The sequence below is a fragment of the Natrix helvetica genome (genome assembly GCF_964273705.1).
Source record: "Natrix helvetica genome assembly, chromosome: 2".
NCBI lineage: Eukaryota > Metazoa > Chordata > Lepidosauria > Squamata > Natricidae > Natrix > Natrix helvetica.
The window spans coordinates 278,264,554-278,289,849 of NC_138552.1; the positions used below are offsets into that span (position 1 = coordinate 278,264,554).

At 42.9% G+C, this 25,296-nt stretch overlaps 1 protein-coding gene across 3 annotated transcripts in view; it reads left to right on the top strand.

Moving 5' to 3' along the window:
* CAMKK1 (calcium/calmodulin dependent protein kinase kinase 1) overlaps positions 1-25,296 on the top strand; it is a 160,166-nt gene that overhangs the window by 95,861 nt on the left and 39,009 nt on the right. For all 3 annotated transcript variants that reach the window (XM_081945930.1, XM_081945932.1, XM_081945931.1), the window contains exons 4-9: positions 58-111; positions 1,302-1,353; positions 5,221-5,354; positions 9,208-9,244; positions 13,801-13,822; positions 15,837-15,925. In XM_081945930.1, the coding sequence (XP_081802056.1) occupies positions 58-111; positions 1,302-1,353; positions 5,221-5,354; positions 9,208-9,244; positions 13,801-13,822; positions 15,837-15,925 (388 nt within the window). The remainder of the gene's footprint in view (positions 1-57; positions 112-1,301; positions 1,354-5,220; positions 5,355-9,207; positions 9,245-13,800; positions 13,823-15,836; positions 15,926-25,296) is intronic.

A 25,296-nucleotide genomic window follows, 5' to 3' on the forward strand; every position in this document is an offset into this window, starting at 1 on the left:
CCCTGGAGCAGGTCAATGAAACCAACCCAGTGACTTTGATTGTGTGTTTATTTCTAGGGTTCTTACGGAGTTGTGAAGCTGGCCTACAATGAAAATGATGATCAATATTATGTAAGTTGCAAGTGCCTCTCCTGATCCGTTACTGCATGCATGAGACTGAGATGGGACAATAACGGGACATTTTATGGTTTATCGATACTTTTGAATTCCTACACAGTTAGAGGTAACAGCTTGGGAAAGTTGCCTACCTTATAGTTTTAATAGCTGAAAACGTTCCCCATTTCCATTTTGAGCTGGAATAACAATACTCTCCCACACAAAATGGCTTTCCAGATTTGTTGAGTCATTGAACAATATTTGAAAAGTAAAAGAATAATTACTCAATAGAAAGAAGGACAAAATTGTGTTCTTTCTTATTTTTCTTTCTTACTTATTTTCCATCTTTGTTTTGGTTGGTTTATTTGTGCCTGTTTATTTCCACTCCTGAAAACTGTCCGAAAAAGTTCCTTCCTCCCAAGTGGTTTGCCATTGCTCCTTCCCAGGATTCAGAGAGTGTGACTGGCTCAAAGTTACCCAGTTTGCTTTCTGTCAAAGATGGGACTAGAACTCAGGTTCCTCACCCCTTTTGGAACCATTATGATTTTGACAACTAGAAATAGTTAGATTTCTGTCTCCCCCTGATTTTTCCACACCCCTTATTGCACACTTTTACAATTACTGATATACAAGCAAAATCTTTTTGGACTTGTACCAAGGAGCCGAGAAGTAGTTACATTCTTCTAAAACACTGTTTCTCAACTATGGCAACTTTAGGATGTATAGACTTCAAATCCCAGAATTCCCCAACCAGCATGCTGGTGAAGATGGGAAATTCACATGTCTTATATTTGCCAAGGTTGAAGAATGCTATTCTGAAATATCATTTGTGTAAAAGCTTAAGGGTGGGGGATGAAGAGGAAGTAATCCTTCTTCCATGCATAGTGGTGATTCTTACTTGATAGGGGGTGCATGACCATTTTTTCTTGCTTGAAAAAGAAAAGTCCCAAGGAGCGACTTTCAGCCCAGGATACAAGCATCAATGGCTTCTTGCTACCTGCTTCCTTAAGTACCTCAGTTCCGATTATTTTTAAGAATTGACTCCCAATTGAAATGACAGCATGTCTTTATTTTAGATATGAACCCTGGTTGACCAACTTCTACCACCAACATTTCGTGTTCTTGTCAGGAGCATCAAACAAATTTCTCCTCCTACAGGATCGCCTATAGTTTTTATAATGTTGTTATCTTTCCCTTGCCTGCAGGCCATGAAGGTCCTCTCAAAGAAGAAGTTGTTAAAACAGTATGGATTTCCACGTAGGTATCTGAGCCTTGTTAATGCATAAAGACACAGCAAACTCTTCCATTTAAATCAGATTTTGTTTTATCCCAGGGTTGTATACTCTGGGTGGCAGTGGTTCACTAAATTTGGTTGTATGCATATACATAGACATAGTATGTATATCGCCTTTGAGTTAGTACAATCCTTGGCAACTGGCTAGACTAAAGATTTCGGAAGTGGTTTTACCCTTGCTTTCTTCCTAAAGCTGAGACTGGCCCAAAGTCACCCAGTTGGCTTTGTGGCTAAGACAGAGATAGAATAGAACTGACCATCACCTGGTTTGTAGCCTGGTGCCTTAACCACTACACCAAACTATGTCCCAATAAGGAAATAAATTGGATGGGCGGGTGAATGGACGGATGGCTATCCACCCAAAAAGTCCATACCTCATAAATTCTTTCCATTCATTTCTTTTTGAAATAAAACTTTGTCCTGCTACATGCCAAGAATTTATGAGGTATAAACTTTTCAGGAGATTTGCCTTTATTCAACCCACACTTAGTAAATGAGAGTGTGGGAGTGAATGAGAGAGACAAAGGGAATTATAGCATTATGTCTATGTGCTCATATGTAAAAAATCAAAAATTGCATATCCTCATCTGCATTCATTATGTCAGGTTTCTAAACCTGAGTCCTCAGAGCTGGGTGTGTCCCTCAGATCTTTGGGTCTGCCCCCCCCCCCCTTTCTCCAAAAACTGCTACCAAACTGTTATTTGGGGGAATAAAAGAGAATCCTAACTCATTCAGTATATGACTGAATGATATCACCTACATTTCTGTGGAAACATACTAATCGTTTCTTTTTCCCTTTTCTGGCATGCAATCACCGCACACCACTCATTAAGTGTTATGCACTCCTGATATTTTCCAGCTTAACCCGGCAAGCTATGTGGCACTTAAGGCTGAAAAAATTGCCTGCCTGGGCAATTTGGGATTGGATTAATTAAGTTTAATTTTAAGGCACAACTCAGTAGTTAATAGGCACTGCAGTTTTCCATTTCACATTTACTTGTTAAATCCGTACCCTGTACTTTCACTGAAAATCGGAACTCCAGCTAGATAATATGAACAAAATGAATAGAAGAGAAGCAAAAAGAATAAGAAAATGTATTACCAAAAAATAGACTTCTTAAAAAGCACATTGGTGAAACAGATCACATCCAATACAAATGTACTGTAGTAAGCTTCAAGCTCGTATTTTCATTCTTCTTTTGTATGCCATAGGAGATGACATCTGCTTTTAAATTAACCAAAGCTCACTTGGTATCTAAATTGTTAGGCTGGGTTGAAAGAATGGTCTGATAATGTTGGAGCACTTTATATTTTCTTCCTGGAAATCTAATTTATTGAAATGCTGAGGAGAGATGAGTGTTTTCTAGTGGACTGTAAATACATCACTGTACTCATCTTTTTTTCCATGACTACGATGGGTCACATGGTCAGAGTTGATGTGCATGGATATCTACTATGCAGCATTTCATTTTTTACAAGCCAGGAAGGCTTAGCCAATCCAACTGTCTTGACAGTGGCATTGTGTATTGCTTTTTTAAAATGTGTTTTAGTTAGATGTCACTGAAAATACCAAAGAAACTTGTCAATGCACAATACCTGACAGCATGCGGAGAAGATGTTTATGTAGAAAGTTGTGTTTTCAGAAGAACACTTAAAATAGGGATGGACAATATATGACCCTCCAAAGGTTGTTGGCTACAAGGTCCCATCAGTTTTCATAGATCAATCAATCAGAATAGACCTGGAAGGGAGCTTGAAGGTCTTCTAATCCAACCCCCTGCTCAAGCAGAAGACTCTGTACCAGAGGTGGTATTCAGCCAGTTCTCATAGATTCTAGAGAAGCGATAGCGGAAATTTTGAGAATGGGGGGTGGATGGGGATTTTGCAGTATCCTTCCCTGCCACACCCACAAAGCCATGCCTAAAGAACCGGTCATAAAAACTTCAGAAAATAGGTTGACACCCTCTTCTTTGGCAGCCCCTCAAATTCTGGAATTCTGCTATCATGTCACCCCTAGTCCTTCTTTTCTCTAGACTGACCATACCCAATCCCTGCTATCATTCTTTTTTTTTTTTTTGTTCTCCAGGCCTTCAATCATCTTACTTGCTCTTTGCACTTTTTCCAAAGTCTCAACATCTTTGTTGTAATGTGATGACCAAAACTGAATGCAGCATACTTACTAAGGCTTTATAAAGTGGTACTAATACTTCATATGATTTTGATTCTATGCCTCTGTTTATACAACCAAGGATTATACAGTATTAGCTCTTTTTCTTTGGCTGCCGCTGGATATTTCTGGCATTTTTAAGTGATCGTCCACTAGGACTACAAAATCCCTCTCACAGTTACTATTTTTCAGCCAGGTTTCCATGTTGATGTAAATTGGGAATTCAGCAGCATTTGGAGAGTCACAATATCACTTATATTCTTTATTTCACATCACATGTGTAATGCCATATACTATATGTGGGCATATGCATAATTTTGTATTTATTTGTTTGTTTGGTCATGTTTATGTAGTGTATATTAGAGGTGGTGACCCTTTGAGAGCTGTATGCAACAACATTTCATGTTAACTTTCATATAATGTATGCTGATTAGCGTACACTCAAAGTGACAATAAAGTTATTCTAAGTCTAAAGTCATTCTAAGTCTGGTTTTGCATTAACTTGCTTTTTGGATATGGACAATTATTTGAATCAAAAATTTTACAAAATGAGTTGGACTTGCACTATGTGCTAAGGAAATAAAATAAGTGAAAATTAAGACTAACCAGGCTTAGTGTCTTGTCGATGTGCAGCCACGAAGTCTTAAGTGTGTTACGCAAACATAGCCAGTACGTTCATAATTAAATTGTACCTGATGTAGTCTGTTGAAATTTAAAAGCCTTCAGAAACTCATGCCTGTTGTTTCTTGATTTCAAGGGGCTTACTCAAGGGACTAGAAACTAGTCCACTGGATTTTCTGTTTTGTTTTGTTTTTAAAGTGGAAAGGGTTGAATGAAGTGCAACTGCTATTTTTGGCTTTGCTTCCTGGATTTATTGCTGTCAGAGTGATGTGAACAGATTTGTCTTATTTTCTCAGCGAAAGAACATTTGTATGAATGATTAAGTAGCTCTGCATTGTATCTTAGTTTGTTGTCGCACGTTCCGTAATCTCTGATGCAAAAATCTAGATCAGTAATGGCTAACCTTTTCGTTGGCGTGTGCTGAAAGTGCGTGTACGCACACATGACAGGGCCCATAATGCAATGCGCATGCAACCCCCCCTGCATGGCCCATCCCCTGCACATGCACACACGACTCCCATGCTCCACCCACCCTTCCACTCATGTGCACGTGACCCCCCTGCACTCCACTCCCCCCCACATGCTCGTGCAACACCACCCCCACCCCGCACCCCATTTTAGGCCTGCAGCCTCCTAGGAGCAAAAACAGGCTGTGGGGAGGTGCACAGCACTCCTCCATGCTCCCTCCACCCACATGTATGCGTGCATGTCCCCCACACATGTGCATGCATCTTCCAAATGCGCCCCACCCCCTGCACATGTGCGGCAGAGATCATTCGTGCATGCCTGGTGGAGCTGACCTGGGGGGACGGCTTGCATGTCTGCAGAAAGGGCTCTACCTGCCACCTGTGGTAGGCATGCCTTAGGTTCTCCATCACAGATCTAGATCATCAGAGAAATAAAATAATTTAACTTGATTTATGGGGTATATTTCTCGGTTCTCATAGATATCCCTGAAAATTAGAGGGGGATGGAAATCAACCTCAAAGCAACCTGAAAACTAGTTCTCACTACAACATGTCTTTTAATTTCATGACCAAAGGCCGGCCTCCACCTCGGGGATCAAAACCCAATGCAAATGGACAGATGAAGCCAATGGCCCCTCTAGATCGGATATACCAAGAGATAGCAATTTTGAAGAAGTTGGACCATATCAACATTGTCAAGTTGATTGAGGTTTGTTTGCTTGTGTTCTATGCATGAGGTAGGTTGGGATTTTCCAAAACTCCCTTTAATTGAATTTCTTCCTGGATTTTAAAACTCTGGATTTTCTTAGTTTCGGTTTCAAAGTGAGCATGGCAGATCAAGACTGCTTCATTCTTATTTTTATTTTTGCTGTTGGTTTTTCTTTTGAATTCTGTATGGAAAATTATGAGTGAACGGTTTGCCCACATTTCAGCATCTTGTGACCTCCTCATAGTTCCCATCTAGTCATAACAAAACTCGAGTAAAGTCTGGGAAAATAAACAAGAATCTTGAACAAAGTTGATTGATGCTAGCAGTGGTTGTTTGATAAAGCAACCTTTTTAAAGGAGTTTTTTCTTTTCGCTTTTTAAAATAGTCACCACTTACAGTTGTCTGGCTTGTGTTCTAAAGGCAAAAGTGAAGAAGGTTGTTCCCGGTTATGCCTTTTCTGGCTATTATACTATTTCGGGTCCTTTTGCAAGTAATCCTTGCTTACCAACTGTTTCATTCAGCAACCGTTCAAAGTTACAATGGCGCTGAATAAATAATATTGCGACGAACGCCTGCATTTACAACCTTTGCAACATCAGACATATGATTGCTATTATATTCAGTACATGCTATTTTGTGCCTGGACTGTTGTTTTCTTTGCCCCCACCCCCGACCCTCCCATGCAGAGTGCAGAGATTGGAGGAGAAGAGATTTAAACAGAGTAAGCAGGTGCATAACGGGGAATACACATCGGAAGAAATCTGACACCTCTGAGCATGCAACTGGTATATATCTCCTTTTGTGTGCCTGCTTACTCTCTTGTAATCCCTCTCTTGCTTTATGTGGGGGGAGGGAGAAAAAAAATTATAGGCAACGTCTCCTGGGTCTGACCTGTTTCTCTTCCTCCTCCACAGATCATAGAGATTGGAGAGGAAGGCATTATTAGAGAGTAAGGAGGCACACAGTAGGGAATACACCCAGTTGTTTGTATAGCGTGCTTGCAGCTGCCTGCCAGAGGTGGGATTCTACCGGTTCAGACAAACCAGTAGCTCTGACTATCAGCTGGGAGCGAACCAGTTCACTCTGATTTCAGCTGGGCACGTCCACCCACCCCTGTGCTATAGTCACCTATATTCCAGAGGTGGGTTCCTACCGGTTTGGACTGGTTTGGGCGAGTAGGTAGTAACTTGGCTTGCCACACCCCTGAATTGGTTTTTTTGGCGCCGCCTATGGCGCCGCCATTTTGTTTTTTGCTTCTAAGCACGCACAGAAGCATTTTTTCCATAGTGCGCATACACACGCTCAGCAGACTAGTTGTTAAACCAGTAGGATCCCACACCTGCTGCCAGCCCTGATTGTACTTAGGATCGCCAGCACTACTTTTGATGTTTATTCCCCATTGTGGATTTGCTTACTCTCTTGAAATCCCTCACTCTGCAATGAATGTAAATACAAAACATTATTTCCCTTCTTACTAATTATCCAGTATTGCAATGAGCATTCCAAAGGGCAGAGGAATGAGGAGTGGGAGTCATACGATTTCCAACTTGGTGACCTCTTTGGTTAGCGAAAGATTTGCTGGTCCCAACTGCCATTGCCAAACAAGGACTATCTATTTGCCAAGTAATTTTTAAAAATCTTTGAATGCCTCTGTGTTCACGTCTTTAGGAAATAAATAACAGAAAGGCAGCAGGAAAGGTAAGCCAGAGACTAGAGCAATGATGGCTAATCTTTTTCCCATCGTGGGCCAAAAGTGGGGGGAGTGCAGGGGGGTCGTACGTGGGCGTGCCCTCACCCATAATGCTGTGCACACGACCCTCTCCCTCCCCCCCGCTTTTGGCACGTGGTGGACCCGTTTTTCGCCCTCCCCAGGCTCCAGAGGCTTTCTAAGAGCCTGGAGAGGGAGAAAACAGCCTCCCTGCCCCCTCCCCTGGAGTCGTTCCTGAGCCTTCAAGAGACTTCCCTAAAGCCTTCGGAGCGCAAAAAATGGCCCTATGGGCAACCCAGAAGTCACTTCCACTTTTGTGCGTAGGGCCATTTTTCCCCCTCCGGAGCCTTAAGGAGTCTTCCTTGAAGCCTATGGAGCATGAAAAACAGCCCAACGCACAAACTGGAAGTCCATTCCCGAACTTCCGGTTTGCGCATTGGGTTGCTTTTTGCCCTTTGGAGGCTTCAGGGAAGCCTCCGGTGGGTGAAAAACGGCCGAAAAAGAAGGGCAAAGTCAGCTGGCCGGTGCGTGCATGCGCGCTGGAGCTGACAGGGCAACGCCTCTCGTGCCCTAACAAATGGCTCCATATACCACCTGTGGCACATGTGCCATAGATTCGCTATCACAGGACTGGAGGGTGTGTGTGCCCACTTTAGCCTAATACACACCCAATAAGTGCCACCCTCAATACTCTCACTACTGGTCACCTGACTTTATTTCCAAAATAATGGATGGTAAAGTATAATGCATTTTATGCCTTTTGAGGGTGCTACTGGATGGTTTCAGAATAAGGAGGAAAACACAACTTTCGTACTTGTACAGTTAGTGGTGGCTTAAAGCTGTCCCATTCATGAGCTTAGAACACGATGAAGTGTCATGAGGACAAATTGTTGATATCAAGAAATGTTTGCATCATGGTTAAATATCTCTATTATTTTTCCTGTTGCTTCTTTGACAAAGGGGCATGTGTTCTTCAATGAAGGACTCTCCTCTGAAAGAAGAAAGGAAATATAAAACAAATCAGGAATTGCAGTACAAATCAAGTCACATTTTTGTAAGGTGTCATCCATGCGTACATGTGTATCAGCAACAAAGAATTGGCAGGAGCAAGTTTGCAGAAGTTGCTGAGGAAGTTGAAATCATTTTGTAACTGTGTGTATTTAAGTCCCAGTTCTTGTTTTCTTCTGTTCAGTCCTGTCTGATTCTTGGAGATTGTCTAGACATGTCCCTGCAATTTCCTCAGAAAGGTTTTTTCAGAAGTGGTGTGTCATTGCCTCCTTTCTAGGGCTGGGACAAAGTGACTGGCTCAAGGACACTGTCCGGCTACTCTTTCAAGACAGTTGTTGCTAAGAAAACAGCTGTAATCATTGGGCTGGTTTCCTGAAAGTTTTATGATATTTGTTTGTTTTGTAATTCCCGCAAATTTATTTTCATTTTTCCCTCTGGAGCAAAAGGGAAAACTTCAGATCCATTATCCTGCATAACAGGATCTGTTCATTTCTGGATTCCCCCAAATTAGCATGTTTTCACGCCTCCTTTGATGACAAATTGAATCTTTTTTCCAAGCTGTATCCATGGGATTTATTTTATTGTACCTTGAGTTGGTATAAAAATAAAAAAGTTGCTAGTTTACCTCAGGGGTGAAATCAACTTACCTTCGCTACCGGTTCGCAAATGTGAACACTTGCTTTCTAGATTAGCTAGAAAGCAGGAAATCTGACGATTCTAGCTAATTTAAATTGCGTATCACAGCTGGATCGTCGGAAATACCGGTTTGCGTGAACCGGTAACATTTTTTTTCTACCAGTTCGGGCAAACTGACAGAATTTTTTCCTACCAGTTTGGGCGAACCAGTCAAAACCAGTAGCATTTCACCCCTGGTTACCTGGTTCCTTCGAAATGTGTTGGACTACAATTCCCATTGTCCCAGTCAGGATAGTTTAGACCACCCTTTCCCTATCTGGTACAACCTAAGTGTGTAGGGAGGATAATTTCTAGCCAACATAAGAGTAGCAGTTTTAGGTTGGGGAGAATTACGTTAACAGTGCTGCCATTTAGGGCATCATAATTCCCTGCAGTAAGAGATAAAAGAGATAAAAATGAATGATGGTGCAGAAGTTGAAGTAGATGTATTCTTCTTTTCAGGTACTGGATGATCCTGCAGAGGACAATCTATACATGAGTGAGTAACGTAGAAGAATATAAGAATTGGCTATGCTGGAGCAGAGTGACACTGTCTGGTTCATACAGCGTCCCATCCGCTTGGGAAACTCAGAAAGAGGACATGAATATAGTTCTACTTATGTTTACTAGTATTTCCACTGATTCAGGGCCATATTCAGAGGTGCTATTCAACCGGTTCGGACCGGTTTTCCTGAACTGGTAGTGCCGAACTGCAGGTGGGCCTGCCCACCCGCCCAGGCTCCAAAACGTCCTAGATAGCCTCATCTTTTACGCTGCACATGCATACAGGCCACACGTGTGATCAAAGCGCACATGTAGAAGGCTGCATGCATGCGTGGAAGGCAAGCATGTGCTCACAGTTTGCAAACTGGTGGTAAACTTTACTGAATCCCATCGTTGGCCATATTCCTGTTTATCCTGAAGCAGGGCAAATTACTTGCAGTGGGAGACTGGTATCACCATCAAGAATAAGATGATATATCAAGACCAGTAGATAATTCAGACCAAGAACTCCACTGTGCAAGGAGGCTAAGGTTACTTCTGTTGAGATAGGTTATAATAAAACCTTGCAGATCTGATTGTGCTCTACCGCCTCTCCTTTTTATACACCAGTGAATTGGGGAGATACAGCTAGTCATTGACTTGCAACAGTTCATTCAGTGACCGTTCAAAGTTACAATGACACTGAAAAAAGTGACTTACTGTATGACTGTTTTTCACACTTACAACCTTTGCAGCATCCCCATGGTCCTCAAAATTTGGATGCTTGGCAACTGACTCATATTTATAATAGCTGCAGCATCCTGAGATCCTGTGATCCCCTTTTGCAAAGTTCTGACTAGCAAAGTTCAATGGGAAAGCCAAATTCACTTAACAGCTGTGCTATTCACTTAGCAACTACCATGATTCACTTAACAACTGTGGCAAGAAAGATCGTAAAGTGGGGCAAAACTCGCTTAATAAATGTCTCACTTAGCAACCTAAATTTTGGTCGTAAGTCAAAAATTATCTGTATCTGAATATTATCTTGTTCTAGACTTAAATGTTTCCCGCCCCTTTTCCCTGGTTAATGGTTCCTTAATATCTCTACCTCCTTTACCTTCTATAGGATGCTGCTAACAATAGTAATAATAATAATAATAATAATAATAATAATAATAATAATAATAATAATAATAATAATAATAATAATAATATATTTATTTCTTAGCCGCACCCTCTCCCGAAGGACTCGGGGCGGCGTACAACGAAACATACGAAATAAATATGTAAACAAAACAAACATATAGCAAAGACATACACTGAAACATACACAAGGAGGAGGTCGATAGATAAAAACAATTAAAATACAGTATATAAAACCCCTAAAAATTAAATATAATTAAAATACCCAGTTAAAAACCCGTCAGGAGCGATATGGTTAGATCAAAGTTGAGCCAGGCCAGCTGCTTGGAATAGGTGGGTCTTAAGCTTAATACGGAAGGAGCGGAGGTCAGAGGTATTCCTAATATCCGGAGGGAGGTCATTCCACAGGGCTGGGCCCGCCACAGAGAAGGCTCTACTCCTAGGCGCCGCCCCACGACATTGTCTAGCGGACGGCACCTGGAGGAGCCCCTCTCTGTGCGAGCGAATTGGTCGCAGGGATGTATGGGGCAGAATACGATCCCGCAAGTAACTAGGTCCTAAGCCATGGAGCGCTTTAAAGATAGTTATCAAAACCTTGAAACGCACCCGATAGACCACAGGAAGCCAGTGCAGCTCGCGCAGGAACGGTGTCACATGGGAGTACCTAGTACTCCCCATAATTACCCGCGCGGCTGCGTTCTGGACCAACTGCAGCCTCCGGGTGCATTTCAAGGGAAGCCCCATGTAGAGAGCGTTACAGTAGTCCAAGCGAGATGTCACCAGCGCATGAGTGACTGTGCGCAAGGCATCCCGGTCCAGTAGGGGGCGCAATTGGCGCACCAGGCGAACCTGGTGGAACGCCCCCCTTGCCACGGCTGTCACATGGTCATCCATGGACAGCCGGGCATCCAGGAGGACGCCCAAATTGCGCGCCCGCTCCACGGGGGCAAGATGAATGCCCCCAATGGCCAATGATGGAATTAATTGGCTGAACCGGGGGGCTGGTACCCACAGCCACTCCGTCTTGGAAGGGTTGAGCTTGAGTCGGTTGTCATCCATCCAGATCCGTACGGCTTCCACACACCGGGACATCACTTCGATGGCCTCGTTGGGGTGGTTCGGGGTGGAAAAGTACAGCTGAGTATCATCAGCGTACAGATGGTATCCCACCCCGAAACCACGGATGATCTCACCCAGCGGCTTCATATATGTGTTGAACAGGAGTGGCGAGAGGACCTACCCCTGTGGCACCCCACAAGTAAGGGGGCGTAGGGTCGACCTCTCTTCTCCACCAACGCGACCAAGGCCGTCTCCGTAGATGAGATTGATTCTTATTTGCTTATTTTGCATTGGGTCCCCCTCCCCCTTATATACAGATTATCCTTTTCTTCTCCCTTTCCTTTGTCAACAGAATTCAGCTCAGAAAATCTGGTTTCATTTGTCTTGTTTTTGTTTTTATTTTTCAAGAGTACTCTAATGCACCACAAAATGATACTCTGGTTTAGCGATCAATATTTCCCCTGCAGAATTCTCTAGAGTGGTGTTAGAAAATATGCTGTCACTTTTAATGGCTTCAGAATGGTGCTGTGTGGTCACTCAATATCTATCTAAAACCACAGATGAGGTCAGTGTGCTCTAGAGTGGGAGTGGCCAGCTTCAATCCCTGATCCTCATATAGGACTCTGTTCGAATTTACGGTCCCCGAGAACTCAGGGGTAGAGTTAGCAGAAAAAATATGCAATTTTTCACTACATAATTTTCAGCTTTTAAAATCAAAATTAGACTGGAAATATAGCTAACCAACTCACACATAGTGGATGCGGGGAGGGGGGGGTATGACATTCATGATTTAAAATTCATGATTCAAACCCCACCTCACACCCCACCACCCGGCATGGCAACAGAATCAAGCAAGCCACTTGATTGACTCTGAATGGGGTCTCCAGACCCACTGACAGAACCATGTCTTCAAGGCCTTGTGTAAAAGCAACAAGATGGGGCCAATCTTCTCTCTGGAGAAAAGATTTCCAAAGGGACGGAGCTGCCACAGAGAAGGCCCTTTTCCTAGGTCTCACTAGATGCACTTCCTTGATAGTTGAGATCAGCAGCATTTCATGCCTTCCTGGTGGAGTGTGTAGAGGTATTTAGGGAGAAGCAGTCTGTCAAATAGACATAAGATAAATTTCCATTGCTGGTCTTTGAGATTGCCATTAAGGCAAAAGAAACCACAATAAACCCAAATTGTTTTGCATTCACACCACTATACCATATACTATAAAACGCACATTAGCTTTAGAGATGGAAAACAAGAAAAAAAAATCTGCTCGTTTGTTGCCGCGGCTCAGTCACCGCCACGGCCCAATCACTGCCACAGCTTGTTTACGCCAGGGTCAATTTGCTGCCACAGCCCATTCGCTACCACCACAGCCTATTCTCTACGGCCCATTTGCCATGGCCCGTTCACTCGCGCCTAGAACAGCTGATTGGCGCCGCACCAACCCCCCCCGCCACGTTCTATATCCGTTCTATAAGGCACACAGGCATTTCTACCCACTTTTGGGGGTAGGGTGGGGAAGTGTGTCTGATAGTGCGAAAAATACGGTAGATGATGTCTCTCTCTGTCACTAGTACAATCACCAGTGGCATTCAAAAGTTACAGTTTGTGTTTAGCTAGAATAGGACATAAGGATTTAGTGTCATTGGAGGATTTTAGAAATAGTAAATAAAATGCCAGTATGTATTGTATGTATTAAATCTTGGTATATTTTATGATGAAGGACGTTTAAACAATTATAGTCAAATGAAAATGGAGGTACGATGATGGTAACATGTATAAATATCTGAGTTAAAATACTTGAGTTAATATGAATTATTCTTGATGACTGTGGAAGAGATGCACGAAGGTCTTTTGTAACCAATTGATACGCTTTCTACAGTATGTAAAGAAGGAAGATTTTGTGTTTGTTTTGAAAAAAAAAAACTTTTATAAAAAAAAGTTACAGTTTGCAAAAAGATGACTCCAGGCAAATAGATTCTCCCTTTTCTCTGGAAAACTCAGAAATCAAAGAAATGGTTGCCCCATTTTCCACCAATGGGATTACTACAGGACTTTGGAAATAGGTGATCATAAAAGTGAAAACTGAAAGTCTTTCATTTGGAACTCTTAAGTCCTTTCACGAAGAACATTTGTTTAACTCTTATTTTGAAGATCTGTTTGCTTTAGCATAGTTAGTGGTGTAAATGTAATATCATTGTTGATTTTTTTCCGACAAACACATTCTCCCAATCAATTTTAAGCTTAGCAGTTTATGGACTTTTTTCTATAACATCTTAGGAAGATTGCCTTGTGTTGGGAATTAGATGGAAATTAATTCAGGGAGGATTGCTTTTCTAAAAGTGCATTGGTTGAGAGCTGTCTTTTCTTTTCAGCATTCGATCTCCTGCCAAAGGGGTAAGTAATCTATAATAAACAAAGATTGTGTGAATGCCACAATATTGGGTATTAAAGCCTAACAATTTTGGGTGTTAAAAATGCAGTGTTGCAAGCAAACTTTGCCCACAGCCTGAATTTCGATTCTTACAGGCCTCGAGGTTGACTCAGCCTTCTATCCTTTCCAGGTTTGATAAAATGAGGACCCAGATTGTTGAGGGCAATAGGCAAAAAAAAAATTGATTACATTGCAAACTGCCCAGAGAATGCTGTAAGGTGCTATGGGGTGGTACGTTGGCCTAAATGCTATTGCTATCAAGATTTCATTGCATGACTGTTAATAGGCCTTGTGTTCTGCTCGGTGGCAGCGTCTTCTGGGTGATCTGTATCAGCACCATTAAAGTAATGGTATCATTAAACAAGACTTTGAAAAAATAGGCATGGCTGCCATTTTGGCTGTTTTGACTCTTATGCCATGTACACCTTTTGACTCCTTGAGAACCCAGATGAATCCATCTTTTGAAAAGCTGTCCCAAGGAAGACCGTGTGGGTTTATTCTCTCTATTGCCTGAGGGTAGGAGAAGAATCCATAGATAAAGCTTTCAGGGAAGCTTCATCACTGGAGGCTTTCAAGAAGAGATTGGACTGCCATCTGTCAGAAATAATGTAGGGTCTCCTGCTTGGGCAGGTGGAGTGTTGCACTAGATGACCTACAAGGTCCCTTCCAACTCTGTTACAATACAATATAATAGCAGAGTTGGAAGGGACCTTGGAGGTCTTCTAGTCCAACCCTCTGCCTAGGCAGGAAATCCTATACGAATTCAGACAAATGGCTATCCAACATCTTCTTAAAGACTTCCAGTGTTGGGGCATTCACAACTTCTGGAGGCAAGTTGTTCCACTGATTAATTGTTCTAACTGTCAGGAAATTTCTCCTTAGTTCTAAGTTGCTCCTCTCCTTCATTAGTTTCCACCCATTGGAGAGAAGCAATCTAATCTAATCTAATCTAATCTGCTAATCTAATCTAATCCCATCCTGATTTTTGTTGTGGGAATAAAATGAAGGGAAGTCCCTGGTTAAGTACCTTCAGCATTTAGGTGACAGTGGATATAACTTGAACAAAGAAATGGGTGAAATTAAGAGTGATTTCCCAACTGTAAGAGATATTAAATAGTGGAACAGCCACTGCTTATTGGGGTCCAATGTAGGGGTGAAATGCTCTGAAGTCTGCTATCGGTTGGCTTCACGCACGCATGCATACTTTGCACGCATTTGCACTGGATTAAGAAGCCTTTTTTGAGTCTGCAAAGGTAAGTAGAACCGCAAAAGGGGGGGAAACAGCTGTGCTGTGTGATTTAGATTCACTAGAAAGCAGGATTTCCTGCTTTCTAGCGAATATAAATTGTGTGGCACAGCTGATCGTCGGAACTACAGTTCGCCTGAACCGGTAGTAAAAAAAATGCTTTTAAAAAGTTTTTTTTTTTGAAGTTCCAACGATCAGCTGTGCGACAGTCAGCTGTGCTGCGAGATTTTTTTTAACTACCGGTTTGGACCAACTGGTAGCATTTTTTACTACCGGTTTAGGTGAAGCGGCCCATACCTGTAGCATTTCACCCCTGATCCAGTGCTTTTCCAATGTTTCTTGGAGTCATGGGCTCTGTCCGCGCAGGTTTTCAAGCAAAAAATGGTGGCCAGCCATTTGTCTGAGATGGTTGAGGATTTCTGCCTTGGGCAGAGGGCCAGGGAGAGATTAAAAGACCTCCCCGCCCCCCATGTTTCTATGAATCCCTCTTCTCCACTTTTTTGGACTATTAACTGGAAGGAGGTGGCCTGTGTTGCTATGCTTTGATTGGTTCCCCCACCTAATCATCCCATAAGCTACAGCACATCATTCTACAACTTGGCATTCATAGAAGCGATAAACAACAGTCAACAACACCAAAAATAAAAATGAACTCCTAAAACTACAGAGGAAAATGGCTGTTACAGACTGGTAAAGTATTTGTCTTGCTCTTTGCACCTTATTTTTTTTAGGCCTGTCATGGAGGTGCCATGTGACAATCCTTTTTCTGAAGAACAAGCTTGGCTCTATTTCAGAGACATTGTCTTGGGCATTGAGTACTGTGAGTATAAAGCAACAGAGTTGTTATTGTCCTTGATGGATTTTCCCCCCCTTTGATGTCCCTCTTTCCTTAATACATAAAATGATCCTCCAGCAAAGGAACCCCATAATCCATGCATACATTACAGCACACTTTCAAATACATTTTCAGAGCAGGCTCAGATCTAATCAATTCCTCAACTTTGGGGAGGGGAAGTATTTTCTGCTGTGGCAACCCCATCAGTCTACACAATCCTTATTAAATTGTATATTACCACCAGTAGTGGAATTAAAAAAAAATTACTACCTGTTCTGTGGGCATGGCTTGGTGGGCGTGGCAAGGAAAGGATACTGTAAAATCTCCATTCCCTCCACACTCCAGGGGAAGGTTACTGCAAAATCCCCATTCGTTCCCGATCAGCTGGGACTCGGGAGGCAGAGAAAAGACAGGGGCAGGTCCAGTCAGAGGTGGTATTTACCAGTTCTCTGAACTACTCAAAATTTCCGCTACCGGTTCTCCAGAACTGGTCAGAACCTGCTGAATACCACCTCTGCCCCAAGCCCTAAAAATGACACAGAATATGTCAGAGTGTCTAGAAATCTTTCATTCTTTAAAACCAAAGCAAGCAGCAAAAACTCTGTGAGGTTGAAATGGTTCCGGTTGGTGTGACAAGAGTGGAAAATCAATGTTTTACCATCTCCAATTTCTTTCCTTCTATGAATTGTAACACCTATTGATTATATCTTGGAAACACAGCATGGTTAGTGTGAGGGCAGTTGCCACAAACTTCCCTAGGGAACAATTTGTATCCTGACTGGGACAAGCTTAGAAAGAGAGGAAACACAATACCTGTGGCTTAAACCACAAGTAACCAAATGCTATTATTGATCCCCAGCTGTGTTTCCTGGAATCACAGACCAATTCTATTGCAGTTTTCTAGAATCTCTCTCTCAAGGCATTGAATTCAATACAAATGGAAAAGATCTTGTTTACACTAGTTTAGTTCGAAGGTTTAATTAAGCAGCTTCTGAGCCTGTTTATTTCGCACTGGGATATTCATACTATAATTATTTGTTATTACTGTAGTACCGTGATGGCGAACCTATGGCACGCGTGCCACAGGTGGCACACAGAGCCATTTCTGAGGGCACGAGAGGCATTGCCCTGTCAGCTCCAGTGCGCATGCCCCCGCTGGCCAGCTGATTTTCAATAGTTTTTTTTTTTTTTTTAAATCTCCGGAGGATTCCCTGAAGCCTCCAAAGGGCGAAAAACAGCCCAATACAAACCAGAAATGAGGAGAGAGCTGCCGGAACGAGGGAAAGACAAGTGGCAAGGAAAGAGGCTTCTTTCACTCGTGCTGGCTGCTCTGTTCCCCCCTCCCCCCCTGCTACTAAAAAGGATTCTGCCCGATTGCTGGAATCCATAGGGAAATGAGGAGAGAGCTGCCAGTACGGGGGAAAGACAAGCGGCAAGGAAAGAAGAAAAGAGGCTTCTTTCACTCAACGTGGCTGCTGCTGCCCTTTTCTCCATTTCAGAGCTACGCCATCGAGGTTGCCCCACAGGTCGTTGCTTCTCCCAAGCATTTCTTTGCCTACCTGATTTCCAGCTCCATCGCGTTTCTTGCCATTGTGTGCAGAGAAACAAAGTTTGTGGGACTAAAAAAAAACTTCAATCAATTACAACTTGGGGGGGGGGAGATTTCGCAAAGTTGGAATTGATCGATTGAAGGGTTTTTTTTTTAGTCCCACAAACTTTGTTTTCCTGTCCAAAACGGCAAGAAACACAATGGAAAAATGCTACAGAGGGGAAATTAAATAGGCAAAGAAATGCTTGGGAGAAGTGAGGACCTGGGCGATGGTGGGTGGGGCAGGCTCCATGGAGTGGTGCTGAAATGGAGAAAAGGGCAACAGAGCAGCCACCTTGAGGGGGGAAAGCTGCTTTTTCTTCTTTCCTTGCCGCTTTTCTTTCCCCTGTGCCAGCAGCTCCCTTCCTCATTTGTCTATTGACTGTAGTGCCCAGGATCCTCTTTAATAGAAGGGGGGAATTTAGCAACTGGACTCACACCTGCCATAGTAAAAAGGCCTCAATCTTTACACAGGAGAATGATAAGGGAAGGTTTTTTGACACAGGAGCACACTTGAGCATCCCCCCATCCCCACCCCAATCTCTGCCCGTTTGTGGCAGAGCAACTTCTCCCCTCACTGGGTGTTAGCCAAGGGGAAGCAGCCAGAGCAGGGAGTGGCGAGGAAGCCTTGCGCAAAAATGTGCGGTCCACACAGGTGAGGGGGGGCATTAAGTTATGTGGGTGGGCACTCGAGTTCATGTGATATTGCGCACGCATGTGCTTTTGGCACCTGAGGCGAAAAAGGTTCGCCACCACTGCTGTAGTACTACTAATATTTATATTTTACCTGACATACAGTGTGTCCAGACATAGTACAGTTTAAAGGCAAAAACTATCCAGAATAAAAAAATACAGCAATACAAACCACACTAAATTTAATACACTTACATAAACAAAATGGCTTTTTTAAATTTTGGCTGTTTATGTTGCATTTTATTTTGTACCATAAATATAGTTAAAACAAGACACCTGCAGGAATGAAGCCAAGCCTGTAAATGGTTCGGCCATTGTGTTTAAGGGGTGCTGAACAAAACATTTTCAGTGTATGCCTAATTTCAGAAAAAGCTTATTTTATGAAGAGGATATTCCCAAAATGGATTGCCACAAGGAAAGGAGGCCACTGTATAGTATAGTCTTTACTGTCGTTGTACAAAATAAATACAGCGAAATTGGTTAGCCTGGTGCCTTTTTTCAAAAAACCCAGTACACATTTTCTCTAGAAATGTATCAAGCTAACACTAGATTTGTTGTCCAGCACTGACCACAAACTTCTCCACTGCATAGTTAACAAGCCCTCATCTTCCTTGGAATTCTACTTTTAGATTCATATACCTGAGGGAGAAGGGGCACAATGGCTCAGTGGTTAAAGATGCTAAGCTTATCAGCCCGTGTTCAAGACCTGAGCGCTTTGCAATGGGGCAAACTCTTGTTACTTGCCCCAGCATTGCCCATCTAGCAATTCAAAAACTTGCAAATGCGAGTAGATAAATAAATACCATTTTGGTGGGAAGGTAACGTCGTTCTGTGTGCCTTTGCTATGCTAGTCACATGACCACTGAAGCGTCTTTGGACAACACTGACTCCCTCGGCTAAGAAATGGAGATGAACACCTTCCCCCCCCCCCTAGAGTTGGACACAGCTGGACAGAGGAAAAAATTACCTTGACCTATCTGAGGGTCAATTTGAGCTATGGTACTGGAGAAGACTCCTGCGAGTCCCTTAGACTGCAAGGTGATCAAACTGGTCAGTCCTAGAGGAGATCAACCCTGACTACTCTTTAGAAGGCCAGATCCTGAAGATGAAACTCAAGTACTTTGGCCACCTAATGAGAAGGAAGGACTCACTGGGGAAGAGCCTCATGCTAGGAAAGATTGAGAGCAAAAGAAGAAGGGGACGACAGAGAATGAGGTGGCTGGATGGAGTCACTGAAGCAGTAGGAGTGAGCTCAAATTGACTCCGAGGATGGTAAAGGACAGGAAGGCCTGGAGGAATGTTGTCCATGGGGTCACGATGGGTCAGACATGACTTCACAACTAACAATAACAACATATGAGGGAGATTGTTTCAGAACCAAGAGGCAACCATTAAAAAGGGATGCTTCCAGGTACCATAAAGATGCTTGTTCATGGTTTAAAGAGAGAACATGTGCTTCCCATGCAAAAGGTTTTAGGTTCAGGCTCCAACATTGGGCTGATAAAGATTTTTCCTTGCTGGGCCTGTATCAGGAGGTCTACCAGTCTCATTATCCCTTTGCCAGCACTGAATTCAGTCATGCTTATTGGTGATGAGGCAGGTTGCAGTCCAGCAGAACCTGAGGGCCACCAGACCAGGGTAAGCCTGGTGGGCAGCACTGAACTAGATAGGAGCAATAGTCTGATTATATAGCCTAGTACAGCTTCCTCAATTCATGGTCCTTTCCCTTTATACTTCTAACACAAATTGACCTTGGTGTCTTTCTAAGAAAAAGAACCTCTCTCAGATACTATCCCCCAACTCACCTCGGTTGCTTTCCTCTGCAGATTTCTTTTGAAAGGTGCTAAATCATTTCTCTGCTCTATGACATGAAGCTGATAGTAAAGTGAAGCAGCAGCCCTTTCAGGTTGCGTTTTGTCCTTGAACTGCAGGAGATTTCTCCATTAATCCAATTTAATGCAATTCGCAGCAGCTTCGGCAGACAGTGCAATGTGCTAATATAATTGAAACACATTCTCCTCTATTGGTAACACATTTTTCTCTCCCCCCCCCCCCCTTCCCCAAATGGTATGGAGTTTGTTATGAGGCAAAAGCATGCTGATACAAAAAACCATGTTGCGGCGTGTCATATCCATCTGCCTAGTCTTGTCTTTCTCTGTCTGCCTATCTGTCTGTCTATCACGCCAATAATCCAGGGATGTAGATTTCCAAGGTTCACCAACTTGATATGATTAGAAGCTGATCTCCAAAGTGGGCAGGGCCCAGACCTATTTGGAGACAAGGTTTCACAAGTTGCAATACATGAAATGAACGTTATCTGGGGGTGAGGTGAGCTGCATAAACAGTGGTGATTGTGGTTGGTCATATGCAGTCACCCGATTGCATTTTTGCACCCTAGAGTAGCCTGTACTTGTTTTAAAAACATGCAAGTGTCAGTGGTGGGATTCAAATTTTTTTACTACCGGTTCTGTGTGCATGGCTTGGTGGGTGTGGCATGGCATGGCTTGGTGGGTGTGTCTTGGTGGGCATGGCAGGGGAAGGATACAGTAAAATCTCCATTCCCTCCCCACTCCAGGGGAAGGATACTGTATGATCTCCATTCCCTCCCCACTCCAGGGGAAGGATACTGCAAAATCCCCATTTCCTCCCGATCAGCTGGGACTCGGGAGGCAGAGAATAGATGGGGGAGGGGCCAATTAGAGGTGGTATTTACCAGTTCTCCAAACTACTCAAAATTTTCACTACTGGTTCTCCAGAACTGGTCAGAACCTGCTGAATACCACCTCTGGCAAGTGTCCCCTGGAAGCCATTGAACACAGGTGTTTTTTCTTCCTTGAAGTCAACACTCTAAACATTGAAAAGTGGAAAGGAAGACATGGCCACAGTGGGACATTTCATGGTTTCTTTGAGAAATTATGAGTCCTGAGAGTGAATGCCTTGCCTTCTGACCTTCAGTGATCTAGTGTTACTGGCAGTATTTTGATGAGAAGACCTGAGGAAGCATTCAAAATGCATCTGGCCAAGCCAGTGTGAAGATTTATTTTGAATCAATATTTCATCTCCTTCACACTCTGTTCTAGTAAAACTCTCTATTAAGAGGACAGAATTTTCAGCAATCTCTCATCCTTGGACTATTACAAGAAACTTAAATAATTGTATTTCATGTGGATATTTTATATAAGTTTATTTTGTGTAACAATATTTACCCTTGAGTAATATTTATATAGCAATTAAATTGTTTTATGTTTACCCTGCAGGTAGTAAAAAGTATGCTGTGTCTGATTCTTTATTAAAAAGAATCTTTGGTATTTGTGCCCTCCCTGGAGTGGGCATAGATTGATTTCTTCCTGTTGATTTTCAATGAAAAAAATTGGGTTAGAAAAGAAAGGTGATCAGGGAAGACAATTGCTGTTCTTCATTTCTGTCTTTTCAAAAACCATCAGGGCCTTGATTATGGCAGAGACTCCAGTATAAACCTTTTCTGCAATAAATAATAGAACTGCTCTGTTGGGGGGAATAGAGAGGTTCAAAGAGAAACAAGTTTGGAGACATTTTTAAAAAATTTCTATTTCAACATCTCTGTGGATGGAAGATGGAGAATGGAGATTTTGTGCTATAGCTCTTCTTAAATAATTAAAAATCTCATCCATCTTCTACAGATCACTCTGTGACCTTTCAGTAGATGTTCATTTATCTTCTATTTTGCCCCTTTTAGCAAGCCTAATTTCATGTCTTTGCTCAAACAGAAAAAAATGTACAGTCTTTTTCAGGCTTCACATCAAGCACAGCGGTACATCTTGACATTGGAGATGGGTAGTTTTAAGTACTCCAGCTGGCTGGCTCTCACTCCAAAGTATGAAGATGTCTCCCCCCCAGGGAACACATAGCCAGATAGTCAGATATTCACTGTAATGAAGTTTTCATTCCCAAGAAAAGAAAGAGTGAGATTGGGGGACCCTGGGGGGTCATCTGTCCAAGCCAGTGGTGGGTTCTGGATCCCGGTGCAACTGGTACGGTGCAATGGGGCCAGGCATCCACCACATGCACATGCGTAGCACATGCATAGCGTGCTCATGCGTACCTACCGCCCATGATGCTCCACAACACTCCAGCTGCTCGGTGGAGCATTGCACAGGCGCCGTATGCTCCATGCGCGGAAGCCCACAATCAGCTCAAATACCAGTAAGGAGGACGGGCAGGCGGGTGAGCCCTCTGGAGCACTGTATCGGAATGGTACCTGGTGCTCCCAGCAGGCACCGGTACGCCTGTAGCGGGGTGTACCAGTCGTATCCCACCACTGGTCCAAGCCCACATTCTTGGTTCCTATTTTTGTTGATTATGGATAGGAAAATAGTCTCATTTCTGACCCATGAGTCTCATAAGCTAAGCCAGATGTTGGTGTGGGCAGTTTTCTGGATGCAGAATGGACGTAGGAGTAGGATCATAGATACAGTAAGCAGAATTCTGGGTTCTGCAACAAAACATCTGCCTGAGTTAGGAATCTAAGAGAAAAAAGTGAAAATAAGGAAGACTCACACCCATCCTGCCCGGTATTGTCTGAATCTATGAGAAGTTTGTAAGTGTTCTAAATTGTTGTGGTCAGTTCTAATTTCCATAGGGCAGGGTTGGCGAACCTTTTTGGCACTCAGTGCCAAAATGGGAGCGGGTGCGCACGGAGCACCAGAAACCGGGAGAGCAGCTCCCTGACGTGCACACATGGGAGCACTGCAAACCGGAAGAGCAGTTTGCCGGCACATGCATGCATGCCAGGGAGCTGCTCTTCCAGTTTACAGTGCTCCCTTGTGTGCGAAGACCAGCTGGCTGGCGCGCATGTGCGTGGTGGGACCCAGAAGAGCAATGGGTGATGGCTGGCGTGCCTGGAGAGATGGCTCTGTGTGCCACTTCCAGCACATGTGACATAGGTTCCCCATCACAGCCACAGGGTGTTCAACCCTTTCAAGGTGACACAAGTGGTAAATAGCTTTTTTGATTATGTACAATATTTTTAGCTTCAAACATAGACTTCCATTTGGATAGAAGGAGTTACCGAAAAAGGAATTTGCAGACAACCATCCCATCCTCAAAAAGTCCTAGTCACTGCAGTCCAGCTACTGCAGTAATATTTCTGGTTATTAGAGATGCTGATCACATACAGATTCAGAAGTTTTTGCTGCAAGGAGAAAGAATCTCAGATCGTTTTGCATCTGTGGTGCCAAAAGCCACAGAGTTACGATCTTCTAAAGCAAATGCTGAATTAGTTTCCACGCTGTACAAAATGAAACTTTCCCTCACCAAAAGGAGATAATTAGCAATTCATGAACCTGAATAGCCATTTGAGAAATAGATTAATCAAATCAGCCACCTCTCTCAATCCTCTTTTCCTGCTTGAATTTGGGACATTCTCACTTGAAAGATTGTTATATCAAATTTAACCAATGAAACATATATGAGGGGCATGGTGGCTCAGTGGCTAAGATGCTGAGCTTGTCGATCAGAAAGGTTGGCAGTTCGGTGGTTCGAATCTCTAGCGCCACGTAATGGAGTGAGCTTCCGTTACTTGTCCCTGTTTCTGCCAACCTAGCAGTTTGAAAGCATGTAAAAATGCAAGTAGAAAAATAGGGACTACCTTTGGTGGGAAGGTAACAGAGTTCCATGCGCTTTTGGAATTTAGTTATGCTGGCCACATGACCACGGAGACATCTTCGGACAGCGCTGGCTCTTCAGCTTTGAAACAGAGATGAGTACCACCCCCTAGAATCCGTAACGACTAGCACATATGTGCGAGGGGAACCTTTACCTTTACCTTAGGCATATATGAAATTGCAGTAATGTATGGTGCAGAAACCCTTTGAGTCTCTTTTGTGATAAGCCGTCTTTATGTTTTCACAAGGTAAATAGTGTCTTGCCTTTTCTTCATTCTTGGCTGAATTCCAGAAACGTATTGAACCGTTGTAGAAACAGGGTGAACCTTTAATCTAAGCAAACCTCCTATTCTTTAAATTTGTATCAGAATTTCGGTCAATATGTCAATGATGGTATAATTCAGTAGGCTGAGTAGCAAGGATTCAATAAATGAAACATTTCATTGCAGTAAACAACAATAATTTAATTGCTCACAGTTGTCGTAAGAGTGATTGAAAATAGATTAAAACAAATCATTCTCCCCCGTGCTCAACGAAAAGGCCTTAGTATTTGAAGTAGAATTGCAGAAAATGATGTAGAAAGGATACAATAAAATCTTCCTTTTATGGACTCATAAATGCAATGGATAAAATTTCAGTCTGAATTTTTGCCGGCCTCTCCCTCACAATAGGCAAATATGCTGAACCTGGAAAAGACTATTAAATTTAGTTTGATTTTTACAACATATGTGATAATGCTTAAATATTTTTTTCAGTATCATTGCAACTTTGAATCAGGGGTGAAATCCAGCAGGTTCTGGAGAACGGGTAGTGGAAATTTTGAGTAGTTTGGAGAACCGGCAAATGTCACCTCTGGTTGGCCCCAGAGTGGGGTGGTAATGGAGATTTTGCAGTATCCTTCCCCTGCCACGCCCACCAAGACACGCCCATCAATCCACACCATGCCTGCCAAGCCACGCCCACAGAACCGGAGTAAAAAAAAATGAATTTCACCACTGCTTTGAACTGTTGCTAAATGAATAGTTGAAAGTTAAGGACTACCTGCATAGTTTTAAAATATATCAAAGGTGCTAGAATAACATATAAACAGAATGAGTTGGAAGGGTATCCCTGCAGGTGTTGTAATCAAACCCCTGCTCAAACAAGAAACCCTATACCATTTCAGACAAATAGTTGCCCAATCTCTTAGTATCTATGATGCAATGATTCACTTTCAGATTTGATGGATAATCCAGAATAATAGACAACCTTCCTCCAATTGGCCCATTAAATTGAGCTTACTCTATTGTCTAATCTTTCCCCATCTTAGTCATTTAAAGATGTATGGACTTCAACTCCCAGAATGCTGAGAGTTGAATGCTGGCAGGGGTATTCTGGACAGTGAGGTCCACACATCTTAACATGGCTAAGACTGGGAAACACTGTTCTAATTG